This window comes from Mytilus trossulus, chromosome 4, assembly GCF_036588685.1.
Source record: "Mytilus trossulus isolate FHL-02 chromosome 4, PNRI_Mtr1.1.1.hap1, whole genome shotgun sequence".
In the NCBI taxonomy this organism is placed as follows: domain Eukaryota; kingdom Metazoa; phylum Mollusca; class Bivalvia; order Mytilida; family Mytilidae; genus Mytilus; species Mytilus trossulus.
Genome location: NC_086376.1, coordinates 45,821,732 through 45,837,833, shown reverse-complemented (window position 1 = coordinate 45,837,833; position 16,102 = coordinate 45,821,732). Strand labels below are relative to the sequence as shown.

The window sequence follows — 16,102 nt, the reverse complement described above, 5'->3', positions numbered from 1 at the left end:
TATCATTAACAATATGCTAAGACGACAAACTTCTAAAGACTTCAAATATAAAACAAAAGGGTTTACTGAAGGCCATGGTGATAAAAGCCATATAAATTTGAAGATGAACAATTACATTACTGCATACCTAGAACACTTTCCAGCAGAAACACTGAAAGCACTGGATTTGAATAATAACTGAGTTCAAATATCTGTGGCAATTCTGTACAAGGTTTGATGTTGTTGTCACCTCTGAGAAAGAAAAAAAACATATATCTCTATATTTAATCAAATACATAGTATCCTTGACACAAAACAATTACCATAATCTGGTAAGGTTTTTTTTATACAACATTTTTTATTAATTCATGAAAAATATTCATATTAAAACTAATTGTTAGGATTATTGTTATGATAACATTGCTATTAAATTGGAAGTTTTAAAACTTCCACTGTTGTTGTCTACATCATTTAAGGATTTGTATTTACACCAAAAAATCAACAACTATTAGCATCTAATGTTTCAAGTTGGTCTGTATCCGCATTAATTAGATCAAAGGAGTAGGTCCGGTAAGGACCGATTTTGGCCTTAAATTTCAGTTTCATCTGACGAAAGATTTTGACAACTTTTTAAACACTTTAAAAGTGTCTTATTTCATTTGATTCAATTATTGTTTGTGAAAGATTTTAACTCTTTTAGTCATTAAAAACGATCCGATTTAAGCTAAAATAAGAAAAATCTACCAAATATGCGAAAAAATGTCACTTTTCAGATAGTTTTTGTAAAAAATGAAAGTGGCCGCATCCGTGTTCATTCTAAATCTTTATATATGTTATGTCTTATCATCAAATACAACTTCCATTTAAATATTTTGGATGGACACGAATGCGGCCACTTTCGTTTTACACTGAAACCGTCTAAAATTTAACTAAAATGCTGGAATTGTGAAGATTTCAGTAATTTAGCATGACTTAACGGTGCTAGTACTCAATATATGTGCATTGTATTGTCAAAAACAGCCAATATTTATGTAGCAGAACCATTCTACTATCCAATAAAATACTAAAAGTTTACATTTTAACAATTTTGTAAAACTGCTATATTTTGGGGCCAAAAAGGGCTCTTACCGGACCTACTCCTTTGCAACCAGTTAAGAGAATGCAAGCCATGCAGCTATGCAGCAGCAAAGTTAGTGTTAATGAGAGATTATTAACACCTCTTTTTTCTTGGATCACATTACGGTTATATATAAAATATTCATGCCATTCAATAACAAAATGGATTTTCCTTGTAAAGGTGACCAATAGTTCATAAATTCTGTGTCATTTGGTCTCTAGTAGATATTTTTCTCAATTGCAATCATACCACATCTTATTGGTTTTGTATTTACAATGAAAGTTAATTATAACTTGTTTCTGTCTAATTTAAACTTACATTTTTTTAACTAAATTTTCTGTCAATAATTCCATAGCATATTCCAATACTTCAGAAGTTTCTCCAACAAATCCTACATCTCTCTTTCTAAATCTTAATTCTCCCTTTAACCAGTCAATATCACGTATCAGTTGTTTTACAGTTGTTCCCTATAATATAAAAACAAAGCACTGCATTTAAAATCTGTAATTTTCACAATTCTTTGTATGTGAAAAAAGTTATTTTTTACATTGACAGCTGCATTACAAAGAGCCTTTTCTGGGTTAGCAAAATTGTGGAAAATCTAATAACATTTTGTATCCAAAAAATTGAACCAGATATGTGAAATTCTCTTTGTATGGAAATGAGTTATCATGCATATCCAAGTCTATAATACGGGTAGAGGAATTGAAGAAAATGCTTCCATTACTGCATAATTACACAAATTGACCTATTTGTCTGTTTATTTAAATGCAGGTTTTTTGCTAAGACATCTTCATAACAAAAGAATTGAATTAAATTTCAAATGTTTAACTGAACTATCTGCACTTATATTCAGTGTAATTGAAGTGGGTTTCCTCATTTGAAACAAAACATTGGTTGGTTAATATATGAAAAATACCTTTGCAGAAAAGATTCAAGAAATTATTTTTCTAAATCATTAACATTTTTTTTAACCTCAATCATATATTTCTAAATGTATGAGAATACCAATACCTCTCTATACTTTGTCAGAAGAAGAAAAGCCACCAGATTAGTACACATCAACGACTGAGACTGTACGCTGTCTGTAAAATATAATACAACAATAAACTTGTATCATTTTATAAATTAATCACCCAAAATAATGAAATATGTGTGCCCCCATCTTAATTTCTTTAAAATGTGACACAAATCGGATGAATATTCAGAAATAATGTGCAAATGCTTTGATCATTTAGTTTCAATTAAGCTTTAAATGCAAAATGGACACTGTCATGATTATTTCCCTTACACAGTATTACTTTTAATTAAAGGATAATTCATTTACATCTTTTGTTTCGTAATAAATCAAACCACCAACTTCCTCTTTAGAATTAATTTACTTGTCATGTAAAGGCCTTTCTTAACGTCTTTCGTAATGTCTTACCAGTTTGAGTTTTGTGTTAAAGGGTTTCTGGTGGAGAGTTGTCTCATAGGCAACTATATCACATCTTCTTATTTTAATATGAAAGCTAACACAATACTATGATAACTTACAGTAGAGAACATGCTCTGCAACCCCTTCAATTGATTGTCTTTGATCTTCAATAACAATATCTGTACCATATAGTGAACTACAACTACCAGCTTTACTTATAATAGTAGGTGATGGTACGTCTCCAGCATTACTTGTATCCATAGGGGATGGTGTGTCTGCTGCATAACCTATACCAGTAGGCGATGGTGTGTCTGGAAGATCATCATCCGACATCATTGATGTACTAGCATTACGTTGAATGTATTCCTAGTATGTTATAAACAAGTAAAAAATATGAGCTTCTTCATAACTGACCAGTTATTGGATTGGAAATACAGGCTTTGTGATAAATAAGATTATGGAATTATTATATAAAAATTCTGCATGGTAGTGGTCTGAAGAATGTTTTCATGACAAAACATTAATTTAATTATTGATAGCAGATTCCAAAATTTAAAAAAATTGCTATGTAACCTATGTTCATAATCTTAAAAACGTAACTTCATGAACAAAAAATATTTAAACTAAGGTAATAGTCAAATGATTATACTTAAATTCAGAAGACCATGATTACTCCCAAAGTTATAAATAATACTAGCAAAATAATATTATTTTCTGCAGTCACTGACCCTTAATCATTTGTGTATTGTGTAAGAACAGATAACTATCATAATACAAAGTTTAAGTGGGATCCTTTGATTAATTTGTTTCCACGATTTTCAACTTGAAATAAAAAAGCCATCAGTCAATAAAAAAAAACTTAACATATGAGGTCAGTCTAACCTATAAAAAATGATAACTGCTTACCTTCAAGGAAAATGGATGACTAAAGTCCACTCTAACACTACCATAGTTTCCACTGAGTACTTTGACTACACCTTTCACTACTCCCCAAAATGTTTCTCGCTTTTTTGGAAGACCCTAAATAAATAAAAGAGAGAATCTTCAAATTTTCATAACCTATATGTCTACAGTAAGACAAAATGGATAATGTAAAAAAAAAATTCTGCCCTATTACATAATAGTTTATATTCAGAGATTTTTATAAAATGATGTTAATGAATTTTCTAGTTTAGCAAAATAGTTATGGGTGAGTCTGAAGCTCAACCGTATCCTCTGTCAAACAGTGACAATGGCATTACAAAAGGAGTAGGTCCTGTAAGGACTCATTTTGGCCTCAAATTTCAGTTTCATCTGACGAAAGATTTTAACCACTTTTTATACACTTAAGTGTCTATTTTACTTGATTCAATTAGTTTATGTTACAAGATTTTAACTGATTTAGTCATTAAAAACGATCTGATTCAAGCTCAAATATGAAAAATCTCTCAATTATGCCAAAAAACGTCACTTTTCCGATGGTTTTTGTCAAAAATGAAAGTGGCCGCATCCGTGTTCATCCACAACCTTTATATATGTAATGCATTAGCATAAAATACAACTTACATTTCAATAATAAGGATGAACACGAATGCGGCCACTTTCGTTTTACACGGAAACCGTCTAAAATTTAACTAAAATGGTAGAATTTTGAAGATTTCAGTAATTTAGCATGACTTAATGGTGCTACAACCCGATATATTTGCATTGTATTATCAAACACAGCCCATATTTATGTAGCAGAAGCATTCAACTGTCCATTAAATAACTAAAAGTTTACGTTTTAACATTTTTGTAAAACTGTTATATTTTGGGGCCAAAAAGGGGTCTTACCGGACCTACTCCTTTGACTATAAATGTGCTTGTTGTGATTATGAGTTTGTCTTCATGTCCGTAATGTCGCAAAACAGTATAAACGTTGTTTCCTGTATATTTGACGTTGTGTGATAGTGACGTGAGGGGGAGAGATGTGTTGCCCAATGGACAAGATGGCTGAATGTTTGTACTGTCGGAGTGTATGCAGTGTATTTTGTATTTTATGTAACGTCTGTATAATAAATTATGAACGCTCAGAATTTTACGTTTACAACATCAGAAACGGATCTACGAAAACAGATGATTTATATTTTATACAGACGGAATACTTTTAAAGAGGGGAGGAAATATGAAATTAATCAATGAAGTTTATTCGACACTACGATTGTGACCAAATATAAACATTACAACAGAAGGACGACACGTCAATGGAATACGAAGATTCACCATTTAAAACTGATATTGGAATTAAAACAGATTCGACCTTATAATTCATAGAGAAGTATTTAATCGGCAAAAATGGACGGAAATTAATCAAACATTTTTGTTCGGTGTTAGCATCAAGGATAAAATGATAATCTAAGGTGCAAATTTGAAAGAAACAAACATTGTCACGCTTATCTATAAATAATCGTTGTTTTATGGATGTCTATAACTTATATTTGTCAGCATTTTGATATATATTAACCATGAGCTTGTGTGACTTACCAGAGTTTGACGGTACTGAACTTTTTTGAAGGTTTCTGGATGAAATTTTCTATCTTTGCTGAACGTTTTAATTGTTCATCTAGTGATATGGCTTTTTATTTGGTTACTTCACTGAGAGGTAAAGCTTTAGAATATGTGTCTTATTTACCACACAGAGATCTTTATTTTGTATCTGTTTTGTATTCTGCATTGAAAAGTCGATTTGGTGATATTGAGACTGCTCAGATTTGTAGAATGAAATTGAGAAATATAACTATGCTTACAAGTGAAAGCGTTCAAGAGTATGTATGTAGAACTGAGATAAATGTTCGAAAATCGTTCCCTGGTGTGAACAAGAGATTTATTAGTAAAGCTGATTACTGAATATGCTATATACGGATACCCTGATGGTGTAATTGGATATAGAGTTCTGACTAAAGAACCGTCAATAATTAGTGAACTTATCAAAGAAATATTATGGCAGGAACATTGTAGACAATCTTTAAAGTCCGTAGAAAAATCGCGTTGCACTGAAGACAGCAAATTTGAGAAACATTTTGAAATAGGCAATAAGCGTAATATGAATTTCACAGAGCATGATATTTGGAGGAATAAAGTTTCTAAAAATACTGACGTTGATATGCAAAACGACATTAGTTTGTATACTAGTAACCAAAAATTGAAAAAAGACAATTACACTGTTGGTAAATCAAATGTACCTAATTATTTCGTTTATATGAGTGAACAGTATGTTTATTACATCGGTGAATCATATGAATTGAAACATGAGGAACTTTGTGACGTTATTGAGGCAACTGAGGTTGAAGTTGCAAAACTTTTGGACGGAGAGATAGCTATCTTGGAGCTTCCGTGAGTTGAAAAGCAGACAATGGTTACTGGTGGAACAGAGGTAGTTAGCCTTAGAAAGGTTGAATTGAAATATGAGGAACTAAATGAAATTGTTGAGGCAACTGAGGCTGCAGATGCACAAGTTTTTAAGTTTGGAAGTCCGAACGTTGAACAACAGACCCTTGGTGAGGTAGAAGTAGTTAGCGTCCGAAAATGGACACCCTTTAAGCAAAGTGATGTACAGATTGATACATATAAAAATAATGATGAAAACAATTGAACCTACGAGTTTCAACCGATACTGGATTATCGAGATCAGTATACAAGAAGAACTTCACACATAAAGAACTTGTACGCGGAAATGAGTTGACCCAATTCAAAGATACTAGTATTAACGTCTATGAAAACATTTATAAATGTGATGTGATGTATGCTCCTGTGGATCGTCAATGTTACCTGAAATGAACTGGAAAACAAGAAAACGCAATTTGTCTTGATTAACTTTTATTTCGAGGACAAAATATTCTTGAAAAGAGGGAGTAGTGTTGTCATTATGAGTTTGTCTTCATGTCCGTAATGTCGCAAAACAGTGTTAACGTTGTTTCCCGTATTTTTGACGTTGTGTGATAGTGACGTGAGGACGAGAGATGTGTTGCCGGATGGACAAGATGGCTGAATGTTTGTACTGTCGGAGTGTATGCCCTGTATTTTGTATTTTATGTAACCTCTGTATAATACATGTCATACATGTAATGTGAATAAATCACCAGGACTGATATTTTCTTCAAATATGGTGTTTACTTATAAATTATGAACGCTCGGAATTTTACGTTTACAACAGTGCTTTTTTGTTACTACTCATCACAATTAAAGATATAAAGTCATAATTTGTATGAGTAGTTATTGAGAAAAGTGTGATAAAAAAAACTATCACATTATTGCTGCTAAATCTACATGTAGTTTAATACCTTATGCTTCATCTGAATCACACTTTAAAATATGTGTACACAGATAAAATGGTCAATATGTCTATTAAGGTGTCTTCCTCCATCTTGAATTGTAAAATACAGAGAACCAAAGGTCCACATTTTTTATCAAGTTAGCAAAATTTGATGCAGGAATGAAGATTTTAAATGTGAATGTTCATTAAAAAAAACAATTTATAAGAATATAACTTATAATCATTAAATATCTTTGCAAATATTGATCATTTTTTCCCTGTATAATCCATACAAAATGTGTCATTTTGTCACGTCCTGTAGCTTGAGAAAATGCGCAGTGACCTATCATTTTTTTTTTTTTCAACATATATCAATAGATACTACGTTTTGGCAAAGTATAAACAAATTCCCATACCACCTGAAATTAATGTTGTCACACATTTTTTATTTCTTATCAAACACTAATGCATTTCAAAGTAATACTAATTTACATAGATGGGTATAATTACAATATCCTCCCCATGAGTTTGTTAAAATTCTGTGAAAAGTTTCACATAAACAGAGTTCGACTAAGAAATTAAATATCATCTTTAGTGTATACATGAAGTTTTTCAATAAGCTCTATAGTACTGAGCTATATATTGAAAGCTCTAGATTAACTGTTTATTGGGGCCAAAGGGGAACACAAATACACATATATGTAATAATATCTGTGTATGATGTAATTTATTTCCCAAACCGTTACCTACCATTTCTTCATTACAATAGTTTCCGTCCAGAATCTTCTCATAATTAATACTGATAGGAACCATGTAAGCATCTTCTATTAACCCTGTAAATAATTTAAAAGTATATATTTACATAATGTACACAGCCATGTATCACCATCATTGCTGGTGATCCAATGAATAAATCTGATGTAGAGTTGTTACTGACCCACCCATACTTATATATATAATTATTTTCTGTGACTGTATCATGCATTAATTTGTAGGATCATAAACTATAGATCATTGAGCTGATCTGTAACAATAACATCTCCATGCCTTATACATCATGTACCGTAGTAAGACGCTAGATTAAAACTGACAAGGAAAGGTAACACACGGCCACCGAAAGCTTTATTTTTGTGAAGCCCAGGTGGTTGTGTGGTCTAGCGGGACGGCTGCAATGCAGGCAATTTGGTATCACGATATCTCAGTAGCATGGGTTTGAATCCCGGCGAGGGAGGAACAAAAAATTTGCAAAAGCAAATTTACAGATCTAACATTGTTGGGTTGATGTTTAGATGCGTTGTCAAATTATTTCCCTTGTTTGCCTTAATATTTATCTATTGGTGAATTTTTATAAGATGCAACTCCAAACCTTTTGAAAAAAATGCCTCATATCAACAATGCAGCCTTAACAAAAAACTTTATTTTCAGAATAGGACTGTTAAAAAACCAAACATAACAGAAAGTTAAGAGGTGCTTAAAAATTCCATGGTCAATGTAATATTAAGAATAACTAATTGAAGAATTCAAGTACTATGCTCTTTTATGAATTTAAAATGTGTTGTTAAGTCACTCATTTTTTAAATATTTTTCTGTATTTGATTTGTTGATAAGATTTTTATATAAGAAAAAGCATTTATTTACAAACCATCATGTAGTGTATCCATGACAACAGACAGTAAGCCTCCTTTCGGATGATAAGCTCTCCCTGACCTTGTTCTTCCACCTTCTATGAAAAATTCTAAGTCTTCTCCACTCTTGAGTATTTCTTGCATGTACTGTTAAAAATTGAATACATTTGAGTGCATGCATTTAAAACATTGAACTTTATGCACAAGGTTAGTCTAAATAAATCTTCCTTTACCGGTATACTACAGACAACATTAGAAGTCTGACTTACAATTTTATATAATTACAGTAAACAAATAGACATTTCATACAATTTAGATACAATCGTCTGTCATATGAGCCAATCAAAGACTGCTCTTACTTATAAAGGCTTTCTGTTTAAATGCTGAAAAACACTTAATACTGCTATTCAGTATTGATTTGAGGTTTAATGAGTATCAAAAAAACTTTCATATTTGTGAGGAGGACTCTACCACAACATCAACAAGGTAATTCACTTCAAATAGATCCAAAGTGGGTTGTGAGTAGAAAAGTTAATTGTTTTGAATCCTTAACTAAGTAGATATCTTTTACAGTTTTGTTGGCTGTTGAACTGATTCTGTTTACATTTACAATCATTCCAACTTACAGTATGTAACACAGCTCTGTAAATAGTGTCTTTTTGTCCTGCAACTTTGTCCAGTTTTCTCCTGATAAAAAATCCTCCCAATCCACGTAAGATTAAACTGCAAAAATATAATAATGAATTGAACAAGATGTTGAGTAAATATGAATATATAGAAAACAACCTTAAAACCACAAGAGGCATTCCTATTGCTAGTTATTTTCAACAAAATAATGCAAAATGTACTACTAAAGACAGGGCTTACATAAGGCATATGATTACAATCTATAACATTTACAAGGGCATAAATCAAGGCAGAGTTTTATTTCAAAATAAATATTTAAGATTGAATTTTGAATGAATTGAAATAGACAAAAAAAAAATTATCATTTTCAATGGCAATAATCAAGTTTGGGATATCATAATAAAACAAAGGAATAAGTTTCAGTTAAAACAGTTGAAATTGTGGTCGTCCTTGATTGGTATCTGCTTAAGGTGGCTCATGGGTACAAAAATTTTAGCAAAAAATTGAACCTTTATTTTTTCAGTGCAAATTTTATTTATTACACTATTAGTTGATACTTTATGATATGGTACAAAAAACAACCCAAAAAATTGATTTGGTTTGGCCCCAGATGACTTTAAAAATTGAAAAAGCTCCAAATTATCTCCCTTTGGTGCAAAAATGCCATTTTTTGGCCTTAAATTTGAAATATCTTTTTTACTCATCGGTGACCTATATTTTTTATTATTGTTTTCAAATAAGCTGTACATAAACTAAATAATTGTAAAATTTAAGCGATTTCTTATATTAGGTTATTTTTTTATTTCGATATTTCCTCTTTTTCTCCTATTAGTTCAACAGAAAAAAAGGACATTAACAAAAATGTATGCTTCTTCCAGAGGCAGATTTTAGCTTAAATGAACGGTGAACTCATTTTTTTATTTCATTTTTCTTTTAAGTACAATGTATATGATAAAGTTCTTTTATGAAAAAATATAGCGAAATCCTATATTAGGAAAAAAAAATCATTTATACCCAGGAGCCCCCTTAATTATAGTTTTAAGAATACTGTAGAAACATTAATTTTAGTTGGGTTAAAATTTAGTGGTTTTATCTCTACATAAGATTTCATGGGGATTTCATTTTGTGGTTTCCATTTAACAACAAAGATATAATATATAAGTTAAATTTTCGTGGGGGTTTAAATTCATGCATATATTCTTTATACGAAATGAACGAAATTAAATCCTCCACAAAAATGTCTGCTTTTACAGTATATCCAACAGTTGTTTTATTCTTTTATATTGATTCACTATTCTTTCATGCAATTTATAGCTTACTATACTAAATGGGTTTTGTTCATTGTAGAATGTCATGTCTATCTTTGCTAACATTCTTTTCCTTTTTTTCTCTGGTAAATAGTTGTGTGTCATTGACAATTATACCAAATCTACCTATTTATATATAGCTATTTTTTTGGAATCATAATGTTGCTATATCAAAAAAGCATCTTAACAAGTAAGAGTAACATATAAATTGAAAGTACAAATCCATGATGTGAAAAAATTACAAAGACATAACACTACGGATAAATCTTTATGAAGGTCTGACTTACTTGAACACTGGGATATTGAGGTTATCTCCAGCTGCCACAAAAGGTGCTTTTATATCATAGTTCCACAAGATAAATGTCACTAAAATATAGTCTAGATGGCTAAGATGTAATGGTAAGTAGATCATTGGGATCCCTCTCTACAACAAAAAGATTTCAAAAGATATCTAGAAGGATAAATCAAGTATGTTAAAAATGTCTTCTTATCTATATACTGTAAACAAACTTATTTTTCCTTGAATACTTTATTTTGCGTTTAGCCCTTACTATCTCATTTCTAGATTCTCATTATTGTTCGATATCTCGGCGATTTATTTTTGCGATTCTCATCTTTGTTCAATGTAGTTAAATGAAAATAGATCCAAGTTTTAAATATTCGCGATTTATATTCGCTTTATATTTCTACTCGCAAAAGTCGCGAAAATTAGTTGACTTGCAGTATGCTAGTCTTTTAAAGGAAAGACTCAACACAGATATCTAAATACTGTTAAAGTCTTGGAACTGCAATAAGAATATAATTTTTTAGGTTCACACTCAAATCACTGTGGTCAAATACGAATTCTCTGTTGCAGACTTTGTAGGTAGAAGGGAAGTGATTTTGTCAACCAGCTACTGAATTCATATTTGATCTCCAATGTTTCTAGGTAAATTTTGTACCAGCAAAATATATTTTCCTTCTTAGAAAACATTAGAACCATTTCACAAGTGATAATTCATTCAAAATCATTACGATTTACACTCTGAGGATAACAACTGAAAATTCAAAGAGAATTAAAAAAAAAACATGTCAATATCCAGAAGATGAAAGTGTGATCACATGAAAAACCCATACTGTTAGGCATAACTATTTACGATTGTCTCCCTTGGAAAAATTCTAAATCTGGATCCAGCTAACTCTATATTATGCTAAATTTCTTTTTGGGCTTTTTTCACTGTCACATAGTACAATCTTAATTTGTAAACTTGGTTACCCCTAAATTAAGGAATAGGGAGAGACTTAAAATATCAATTTAACTATGAAGCTTAAATTATTCTGTAAAGTTTTGTTTTTTTAATTTACTGGCAAATAACAGTGCACATGTATTGTGTTTCAACTTTCTAAGGTAACATGATATAGATCAATTTAACTTTTTATCTGCTACTGCTTTCTAAAATTCACTAAAAAAATTTTTTTTTTTTAGATTTATCAATCTTCCTACTCAGGGATCTTGTTTCAATCAACAGATAAATGAACTAACAGTATAATACTTATCAGCTATCTAATTACCTCTGATGCTTTCTTTATTACAACCATTTGATTCTTATGTACATGAACACCATTTAACATCACTGACAAAAACTTTAACAACAACCAAGCTGTTATTCTAAAAAAAGGGAAAATTATCCTATATTCAAATGCTACTTAAAATCAAGTCAAAGTAATTCAATAGTTCATACCAAGGGTTTTCATATTACTTTTTCAATGTTTGGGAGAAAAAAAATATAAAACGATAGAATATTTCTAAACATTTAAAAGCTGTCTGTTATGGCCAATGTAACTTGAAAAGTATATGTCAAATATAAATCAAATAAACAAGGGAAACGCAGCAAGCTACTGCTCACTGATGATACCACACCTAAATATTTCTGTCAACAGGAAGTTGTTGAGTGATGAATCTGAAAACACATCACATGATATAACTGACTCATATAAACCCTGAAACCAAATTTCAGTGTATTGTAGATCCTGAGAAAAATGTGACCAAAATTTTCAACTTGGCTATCATGTGTTAAATAATACAAGTGTTCAGTAAACAGAAAGCTGTTAAGTGTTGAATCTGAAAAAGATGGACGGAATAATAAGCCTTGATTTCTTTTAATTGCAAGATTTGTGTACAAAATAACAGCAGAGAAAATCACCTTAAACAATAAAGGTTACACCAAGGATTTGTATAGTTAGAAGAATTGGAATCTCGTGGGCTTTTGCATAGACTGTAGTATAATATCTTATGCAGCGTGAGATTTTGTGAGATTACCCGTGATGCATCTGGAAAATGATAAACGTGCCTTGATTAATGGCGGACATTTGCATCACCTAAACAAACTGAAACCCGATATGTAAGTATTACAATCCATATTTATCAAATTTTATGCTTGAAATAAGAAGTTTAAAATGGTTCTGGTGTAATAAATAACTTTTACAATCGCAGTAAGAGTACACGGCTCCATAGAATGAATTTGCATAATGACCAAAGTGACCTCACCCTATCCCGCCTACTGGGCGGTCCTCACATCATTTTCTATTTCTATACTCCTTCCTCAAAATACGGAGATGAGTGATAAAATTTATATTTTCTGAAAGGTATATGATTTCTTCGTGTATTGAGTAAATTTTGTAGTGATTGATGCAATAGTTTTCCTAATTTTTCCGGTACGTTGAGCTGATTACAACAAAAATGGCGTTCTGGAGAGAAAATGGGGGTGGCTTATGAAAAATGAATAAAGTTCTTCAATTGGCCTAGATTAATGTTCAAACTTGTTTATAAACGTAAAACATTCGTGATAAAGTGTATAGAAGAAAGCTCAAATCGCTAAATAAGGTAATTGTGATACTTTTCTGTCTTGAAAAATCAATGTGGTTCTCAGATGAATCGCAATTTACCAGGCCTAAATTGGAAGGAGATCCAGTTGTCACAATCAGCTGATACTTCTTATCTGTTTCAACCGAAATGAAACCGTTAAACCATGTGTTTTGAAGTAGTTGAACGTCAATTTCAACAAGCCATGTTCCATAGAAAACACTATAGTTGCATGGATGGTAAGCTTTTCAAATGTTCATCCCAATGATGGCAACTGACCCTCCTAGTTAATCACATTGTCCTTGTGTACAAATGAATGGGTCATGAGTGTACTTCAGTGGCGGATCCAGGGGGTGGTCCCACGGCGCACCGGACCACCCCCATGATGAACCTCAATTTTTTTTTAAGTGTCTATTTTTTCAATAACTAGCTACTTAACAAATTAACACTTTAAGATTAATCCTTTCATCGCACTAATTGGTTATGGATTAACTGGATACCTGGAGGTGTCACAATGATAGAATACGGATCAATGCGTTTCACCTGAATGTAATTAAATTGTCAAAACAGCTCTTCAATATAAAGAAGTTGACTTCTTTTTTTGAAGGTAAATACAAATAATTTTTGTATTTTTAAGTGAAATTTCCATATATAATTGCATTCTCCAACTAACGGAGTGGAGTCTTGGTTTTAAATTTCATTTATGTACATTTTTGAAGAAAAAAAAAACAATTATTATGAATGAATTAAATTAAATTTGCTTATTTATCTCTTTGACCCCCCCCCCCCCCCCCCCCCCCCCCCCCTTTCCTCCAAAATCAACAGCAATGCAAGCACTGAAGATGGTACCGGCATTTGTACAAAACATTTGATGAAATTAAACATTTTGTAGACTTTTACCATACTGATTTGCCGAGTTCATCTACAATGCCTTCCGTACTGCGTTTGTGGCAAAAGATTTGCGAGTCAATACTTTTAAAACCAGAATCTGTAGCCGGTGCTCTGAAAAAATGTTGCAAAACCAACTTTCCAATTATTTCTGTTATCTTAAAAATCATAGCTACCATGGGGTGAAGAGTTGCGAATGTGAGCGATCCAACAGTGAGTTATCACTTCTAAAAAAACAACTATGGGACAATCGCGTTTCAACAAACTTGCGTTGATGCATGTGCACTACAGGTTGGAACTAAACATAAAACACATTATAGATAACTTTGCAAGGAAACCCCGCGATGCATGATGTTGAATGACCTGATAAACGACTCTTAAGTTTGTTAAATTAGTAAATTTTGAACAATTTTACGTAAAACTATTTTTACCGATTCGGAACATTTTAGCTAAACCTTTTTTACAGCTTGCCTTATTCAGATGACAGTTGTATGTTGTGCTATTTTAGATTGCAAGATATTGTATAGAGTCTTAAAAATCAGTTTTACATGTCTTTAAATTCCTTTACCTAGGAATATGTGCATCACATGGTGTTGTCCAAATTCATGATCTTCCTTAATGTCAAAGGTATTTTTTAACCTTTTTCATACCATTCAATATTCATTTGGGACCACCCCCAAATTTTTTTCTGGATCCGCCACTGTACTTTTTTTACTGACGTTAATACACCAACACAGCTCATCTGCTTAAATAATGCATAGATAGTGCTGTTTTTGTCTTCATTATAAATCCTTATCACCTAGCTTTATTATGCATGGTATAGTTATGGAATGCCTTCATCTCTATCTGTTTATACCACATATCACATGCATTACAAGTTAAACATTTTATACAAGGCTACATTATTTTTTCCCTTCAACGGCGTCAAATTATACATTAAAAAGTCCTTGCAAGATGTTTTCCTGCAACGTAGTCAAAAAAGTAAATAAAAATAGCCTTGAAAGTTGTCTTCCTGCTTAGCCGTCAAGCAAAAAATGTTGTACCCTTTTAGACTGGTTATTTATTATATTTTGTAGTGAACTGTATCTTAATTTTATGATCCATTGCCCCGTAAGATAAATCGTTGGCTATTACTCAGTTATTTTATATATATATATATACGAGTCTAAATTGAAAACTACGTTCAAACCTATGATTGCGTTGGATAAAAACCGCAATTTTTATACGTGTGCATGTAAACAAATTTCGTTGTAGAAGGGTCTAAAAACAGCACAAACAACATTTTCCGAAAGACCAAAAAGGTGAAAAAGAATATTTAAACAAAACGCATTAGACTAACAGGTCGAACAACTGATGTTCTTTAACCCTGCTGACTGCCATTGGCGATTGCCAAATAAAATTGATCAATAGATGTAACAAAATGGATCTTAATATAAATTTAATACTAAACAGAAATAAAAGTTTAACTTGTGGCCACGATGTTATGCCACAAACATACGGTGTCAATATTTATTTAGTACACCAGATCCGGATTTCGACAATAAATGTCTCTTCAGTGATGTTAGGGATCGAAACGGTATTTAAAAGGCCATATAACAAGTACCCTCATTTTTAGATTAACTCTTGAATTTTAAGAGTCAATATAGGATGAACGGATCATATAAACCGGAGGGAAAATATGATACAAGCCCAAACAAAAAATATAAACGAGTCTAAATTGAAAACTACGTTCAAACCTATGATTGCGTTGGATAAAAACCGCAATTTTTATACGTGTGCATGTAAACAAATTTCGTTGTAGAAGGGTCTAAAAACAGCACAAACAACATTTTCCGAAAGACCAAAAAGGTGAAAAAGAATATTTAAACAAAACGCATTAGACTAACAGGTCGAACAACTGATGTTCTTTAACCCTGCTGACTGCCATTGGCGATTGCCAAATAAATTGATCAATAGATGTATATAATAGCTCCAGTTTTGTTCCTAAATCACTCAATATTAAATTTTCCCATATTTTTTTATTGTTTAAT

At 31.6% G+C, this 16,102-nt stretch overlaps 1 protein-coding gene across 6 annotated transcripts in view; it reads right to left on the bottom strand.

Annotated features, from left to right (window-relative positions):
* The window catches only part of LOC134715375 (glycerol-3-phosphate acyltransferase 1, mitochondrial-like), a 42,245-nt gene that overhangs the window by 10,836 nt on the left and 15,307 nt on the right, over positions 1-16,102 (bottom strand). For all 6 annotated transcript variants that reach the window (XM_063577519.1, XM_063577520.1, XM_063577517.1 and 3 more), the window contains exons 7-16: positions 11,894-11,990; positions 10,630-10,766; positions 9,035-9,131; positions 8,426-8,555; positions 7,534-7,616; positions 3,420-3,533; positions 2,633-2,879; positions 2,111-2,181; positions 1,415-1,563; positions 128-231 (exon numbers count right to left, since the gene is read on the bottom strand). In XM_063577519.1, coding sequence (XP_063433589.1) covers positions 128-231; positions 1,415-1,563; positions 2,111-2,181; positions 2,633-2,879; positions 3,420-3,533; positions 7,534-7,616; positions 8,426-8,555; positions 9,035-9,131; positions 10,630-10,766; positions 11,894-11,990 — 1,229 coding nt within the window. The remainder of the gene's footprint in view (positions 1-127; positions 232-1,414; positions 1,564-2,110; positions 2,182-2,632; positions 2,880-3,419; positions 3,534-7,533; positions 7,617-8,425; positions 8,556-9,034; positions 9,132-10,629; positions 10,767-11,893; positions 11,991-16,102) is intronic.